At 39.0% G+C, this 6739-nt stretch overlaps 1 protein-coding gene across 1 annotated transcript; it reads right to left on the bottom strand.

Annotated features, from left to right (window-relative positions):
* Window positions 1-327: 327 nt before the first annotated feature.
* On the bottom strand, window positions 328-1753 carry LOC108974898. The gene is made up of 2 exons (XM_018943001.1): window positions 1606-1753; window positions 328-1544 (listed from the first exon to the last, which is right to left on the bottom strand). The coding sequence occupies exons 1-2, from the start codon at window positions 1670-1672 to the stop codon at window positions 463-465; spliced, it is 1149 nt and encodes a 382-aa protein (XP_018798546.1). The 5' UTR covers window positions 1673-1753; the 3' UTR covers window positions 328-462.
* Between the last annotated feature and the right edge of the window lie 4986 nt (window positions 1754-6739).

Genomic DNA, 6739 nt, shown 5'->3' with positions numbered 1-6739 from the left:
AGTAAAAAAGAAATTATGTTGCTAACACTTATATGTAATTCTATTTTAAGGCTTAACAATTTCCCTACTCAGTGGAAGTGTGCTGAAATTGTGCGGGTGCCTAAACCAGCTAAATCTGAGAACGAAATCACATCATACAGACCAATCAGTTTGTTGTCTCTATTCTCCAAAATATTTGAAAAAGTATTTTTGCGCAGAGTTTTGCCAATACTAAAATAAAATAAAGTGATACCTGAACACCAGTTTGGGTTTCGTCGATATCATGGTGCTCCCGAACAATGCCACCGTGTAATTAATTATATGAATATGAATATAATATGGATTTTTAAAGTGAAGCTCGCTTATTATATATTTTTCTGTAAAATTTTATTCTTTAGATCACAACTCTACGTAAATGTTTATCGAATTCACATATCATTACTAAACTTTTTTGTCTTTGCTCTCATTTGGGCTTGGCCAGCTTCACTCATAATCGTAGATAATGTCAATGTAACGTGTTTTGTTGTTGTTGCCGCGCCGTTGATTTTGACGTCGCTGTTTATTGCGATTGCCACTTTGATAGCGGCGTCTCTTCACTTTCTGTTGGTTTTGCAAACGTCTACGTTGACTCTTATTGCCGGTATTTTGTAGACGCCGACGCTGCTGCTGTTGTTGTGGTCGTTGACGCTTGGGCTGCTGACGACGACGATTGCCACCATCCTCACGCACAGCATTTGGACGCTGACGATTACCGTTACGTTTGCGTTGATTGCCGGTTTTCTTGTTGCCGCGCCGACGCTTCTTCATCACCGGCACTTCGTCCAAGTCAACCGCGTCATCATCGTCGTCATTAGGCTTGACATTGGGTTTAGCGATGTCGCTGTTCGAGCTGGTATCGTCAGCATTGTTGTTGTTGGTGTTGTTATCGGCGACTATTTGCTGCGCCGCAGCCACTGCTGGTTGCTGCGACTCGGCCGGTTCCTGTTCCTTATTGCCGGCCGCCGAATTTTGCACTTTGTGCTTATGTGTTCCACTGACGTGCACGTCGGTCACCTCTTCGCAGGCCACATCACTGTAAATGACCACTGCGCCATAATTACAGACAAACGGTGCTTCAGTGTCTGAATTCTGACGACCCTCGATACGACCGATGCCTTTCTCGTCCACCACTTCGTATATACTACCGTTCTTCGTAATGAAGCCGGTCACTTGCAGTGGCGTCGCTTGTTTCGGACTCACTTCCGTTAGGGCTGGCTCGACAACTGTGGGCGGTGTTTGTAGCGGCTTTGGCTCGGTGACATTTTCAACTGAAACTTGCTGCTTTGCTGTTGTTGGTTGGGGTGGTGCGTTGCTAGTAATGGGTGCGGATTTGGTAGCTGCATCAGTAGGCGCTGCTGTTGATTGGACCTCAACGTTGGGCGCTTTGGTCGGCGCTGCTGTCGGTTGCACTTCAGCGACGGGTGGGCGTGGTGAGGATGTGTATAATGGCGCCGCTGTAGTTTTTGGCTTGTGCGCAGCGGCCGGTGTGCCGGCAGAACGTGCCACAACAATGACGCCCTTCTCAGCTGTAAATGATTTTGCTGAATTCAATAAATTTTCAAATTATAAAATTATATTTCTTATTACCTGCGACTGCTGTTAGCGTGAGGCTGATGCCGAGCACCAGGTAAATCAACAAACACTCGCTACGCATATTCGTGTCTGCGAGGGAAAAGCAACTTTTGGTATTAAGCGTTACACTACTCGAGAATGACTAAACGGTTGCGCGGATACTGCGGTCCCTCTTATAAACTTCGCTGCCCGAAATATCCAAAAAAAATAGCAGCATAATTGGTCAAAGCCTGCGGTATATAGCGGCAAATAAGCCAAAGCATAGATGTTTTCAAATATCATTTTCGACTGCAAGCACACACGCACATACAGGTGCCCAGATGTACATACTAAATTACAGATCGCGCATAAATTACTTGGCAAAAAACATATTTATAACGGCATTCTACTTTACTAAAATAGAAAGCGGTAGATAGTAGAATAATGGTAGGCAAAAAAAAAAAAAACTCATTCTGAGAAGATTCTGCAAAAGATATTTAATATCAAAGATATTTTAATTCGTACGTTGGAAGTTTTCACTTTATAAAAACATAATCAAAATCCCATTGACCCAAATAAGTGTGTTACCTGTCATTATCTGCACCTTTTTCTAAGCATTTTGTGGTCATTTCTTCGTTCTTTCTATTTCATCGCTCTACAGGTGTTCTTAGCCGCCGATTTTCGATTTTTCTGCTTCACTGTTGTTCGAGTGAGTGAATAGAGAGAGACAATAACAATTCAACATTTCTGCCCACAAGTGCTACGAATCATTATTAAGCGTTTTGTCTAAAGAGGTCAACGATCGTTCGCCAACGCTTGTGCTGTTACAAGCGAAGAAGAGGAAGCACGTTTTAATATGTAAATCTTTGTTCAGACACTTCATGGGTATGCATGTGTGTGTGGTGCAGCAATTAACAAGCATAAAGGTAACGAACGAAGCTATAGAATGTAAAATCAGTAGTAAACCAAGCAGCGGTAATATATACGTGTCTGTCCGTTTGCGGAATGTCAAACATATTTTTTAATTATAATTAATATTCATTCCGTTCCATAATAAATAATATTCGTTATAGTCGCAAAAATTGACTCGATAATTTATTTACTTAAACCAACTGGGACTGCTTAGTCATTAGCCAGAAGATGGGGCTTTTATAATAAAATAGAACAAGGGTTAGCAGCTGGAGCCTACACTGGGCCTTACAGATTGTAAGCATATTTGTATATAGAATGAAAAATAATAAAATCTAAAATTATTTATGTATAAAATAGAAAAACTCCCTTCATATTGCAAAACAAATATAACAAAAAACTTCGCTTTAGATTTCAATAGAGTTATTTTTAAATATATATATATTTGTATATAGTTTTGTCTTACTTTAGACCGCTTGAATCGATGTTGATTGGCTCCGATGCGAATTTATCACTGCCCCGAATCGCAGAATAACTACTTAAATAATGCGATAATTCAGTTTGAAAAAAAATAATAATAATAAAATAAAGATATTCCAAACCATTTGGAAAAGTAAGAAAAAATGTGCAAGATTATAGAAATGGCAGCAATCTTGAAAATTATGGGCCCCAAGCATGCCTCTAAAGTACATTTGATGTCATTATGTATGGAACTCGATTTCTTTTGCATGGTCACCACGTGCCGGTCTTGATCACCACAGAAGAAGTACGGCCTAATGGCGCCGCCGGCTCATAAAACATACCTAATTGTAACATTTTCTTCATGCAATGGGGACTCTTGGAATACGTGTGGATTGCTGCCTGACGGTTTTGCTTATTGACGAAGTCATTCAGTCAAAAATAAATCTCAACGCTGTAGCAATGAAAATCCGGTTAATTTTCAGGCTGTTCCTCAGCCTAATTCATGAACGTAAAACGTTTCTGGTGGTCAATCGGCGCTTCAGTTCTTGCGCCAACTTGATCTTTTAAGGATGTAGGCCAAGATCTTTTCGAAGAATTCGCCACAATGATGTCACAGAGATGCCCAACGCTTGAGAACGACGTGTAAGTGACTGATTTGGGTCTTCCTGAATTAATGCGCTAGCTGGAGCAATATTCTTGACACTTTTTTAATATGCTTTTGGATTCAAATTTTCTCACTCGACGCTCAATTGTTGGTCTGACAATCTGACAGGACGATTATGACGACCATAAATTGGACCCAGCGCTCTTCAAGTTGAGGCCGCTGATCCTAATTTCGGTTCGTTGTTAAATCGTATATCTTTTTATAATTAAACGGCAAATCTTATTGAAGAGAAATATCAAAAGAGCGGGGAAAAGGTCGTTCTACTCTCTGAAAAAGCTGTATATTAAAAGCTCACCATCAGCTATCATGTCATAATACTTAAAATATATAAACAAATTGCAAACACACTTCGGAGGTTTTATTGGTTAAGAACCAAAATTTAGTAAAAGAAACACTACACTTTTAAGAGGATACTACAAGTTCTGAAATGTATCAACCTGACTCTTTCGGCAACTATATCAAAATTATCTTCCATTTAAATGTGATTATAAATTGTAAATAATAAACTGTACTTTATATATTCTGAATGGTTTTATATGGCAATTATACTTTGTTCAGAAGTGGCTTAAGCATAGGAAAAATCACATTTTTTACACCTTAAAATTTTTACAATTGAAACATAAATATAACAGATTTAAGCAGCATCAGTAAACTATTATACAATGACAACGTTGAATTTTAATAACATTCTAGTAACCTCGACTACACCGAAGGTATATAACCATTATCAGAAGCCATATTTTTTACAATAAAAGGATATAAAAATATCTCCAGGAAGAAATTGAAGTTGATCAGTCAGTTTGAATAGCAGCTGAAATCACATATCGAAGGACCATTTGACTCTTTCCTTTGGAACAGTAATGTCTTTGTACCAGTGATGTCTTTGGAACGCATACGTTCTGCTATGATCATAAATTGGTCAAAGCCAACAAAACTGGTCATGGCCCTAGGTACTCAGTACCTATAGTTGACTTTTTACCACAAATATCGGTGAATTTATGAGAAATATGAATGAAATTAAGTGATAATCTTTTCCTGACAATAGCATATCTCTTGTCGTAAATGAGTTGATTGGTGTCAATACTTCCTTCAACTTTCGGTTAACGAACTTTTTGTGACTTTATACCGCATATATTGGCGAAATGAAAATGAGAAATAGTGTTTTACTGATAACTGTGTTTATTTGTGTCTAAAATTGATCAAATTGGGCGAAAACTTGACCTAGCCTCCATATAACCAACATCAGGATTCTTGAGCATCCAGCTAACTTTACTCCATATGATCGGTAATGGTATGTAAGGCCCCTCAATGAAACTCAGAGAACATATTATTAGTATGTGGCATATTAATAGCATGAGTTACTTGCTAAAACAAATAAAAAGGGATCGAGACTACCTCTAACTCACAAATAGTACATATCTTCAATAGCGTAACATCACTTTTCATAAGTTTACAGGTGGAGGAAAACCCACTCATATTGAAACAATATTTACCATTAGCACATACTTTATAAACTTAAATTTCCTAGAATTGTTCCTGTTAGTACAAGAAGCGATTTTAGTGGAAACCCCCACATTTTCGATCGAAGATTGCAAAAGGTACTAAGCTTGCTATAAGCCACAGTTGTACAAAATTATATCGCTATATTTAGAGATTGGAAGCCAACTTGATTTTAGCGAAATCCTAGAAAATATTTTTTACCATGTTCACTTCGGAATAACTAAATACTCGTATATATTGAAAAATAAAATTCTTTTGCAAAATAATTTATATCTATTTCCAGTAATTGCGTCAAATAAAAGTAAGAATATCAGAACTCGCTACAATGTGTTCAACCATATCATATTACGCTAGCACTGCTGCGCTCCAGTCAAAAAATATCAAAATCCAAAACTTCAAATATTCATAACGGCGACAAAAACTGATTATATGTATTGTATTTCGCAGGTAGTTTATGTGGAAAATATGTAAATTCTGAGTACATAACTATTTGTAGATATTGCGCGCATTACTCATTCAGCTGCAGTGTAGATTTCTATCACCGTTGCTTATGCAACGCACACAAATGCACAAAAAAGCGACACACACACACACACGCTGGCGCTGCTGCCTAGGAATGCGGAAAAGGAAATATTCATAAAGCTTAATGGCAAATTGGAATTGCCAACTACATGGCACCGTGCGAGCCGCCCAAACTGCTTTACATGCGACCCTGCTGCAGCCCCCCGACGGACGAGCTCCCCCGAATGAAAAGCAGAGAACATGACTATAATGACACGAACGAGTAACTAAAGCTGCAGCATCAACGCTGTGTATGAGAGTGTGTGTGCGAGTGGCAACTAAAACACGAGTTGCTGTTGATATGTGTGAGTGTGTAGCAACGCTGGAAAATTTAGCCGGAAACACGTTGCAACGCTTTGCTATCATTACAGCGAGACGTTGTTGTGTTTGTTATTGCTGTTGTTGTACAATTTTTCGACACTGCACAACTACAATTTGACACTTTTACGGCAAGCGCACAGCTATTTGTGTGTGCGTGTGTGTGTGCTCGCAACATTTTGCATTTGTGTGCATTGCAAGTCGAAAGCCTGCTACATATGCACTCCCAGCTGCCTTTGTATGTGTGTAGGTACTTGTACACACACATATTTAAACTCTTATTTGTCGGTGATCACAGGCTTCTCGAGCAAATGAGCATTTCCAGTGCCTGCCCTCGCTGTGTGCCAGCTCATTGGCACACTGATGTTGCAGCACTTATCTTGGAAATTTTGAAAAATCAGCATCTGCAGTGTGTAAAACATGCACAACAAACTCGAAACCCATATAAACACATGCTCGCTCAAGAGGTAAGCGCGCTGCAACGGCACATTGCTGTTCGATTGTAATGATGGAGGAGATAGCTTTGTTATTGTCACAGGTTGCAGCAAATTGTGGCATGCACTTCTACATACAACGCACAAAAACACACACACATATTCATGCTAGCTTACAAGTTCACATAAGATTATGTAAGTTTACTTAGTAAGTAAGCATACTTTCTGGCGCAAATTGTGTTCGCACTACCCTGCTGCTCTTGCTTAGCATTATTTTGCCCTATTTCCTTTATGCGTCTTCGCATACGTTTCGAATTCGGTT

Source organism: Bactrocera latifrons, unplaced genomic scaffold (genome assembly GCF_001853355.1).
Source record: "Bactrocera latifrons isolate USDA-ARS-PBARC rearing strain unplaced genomic scaffold, ASM185335v1 scaffold_6, whole genome shotgun sequence".
NCBI classification, from domain to species: Eukaryota; Metazoa; Arthropoda; class Insecta; order Diptera; family Tephritidae; genus Bactrocera; species Bactrocera latifrons.
The sequence above is the reverse complement of the archived record's forward strand: the minus strand, read 5'-3'. Positions and strand labels throughout refer to the sequence as shown.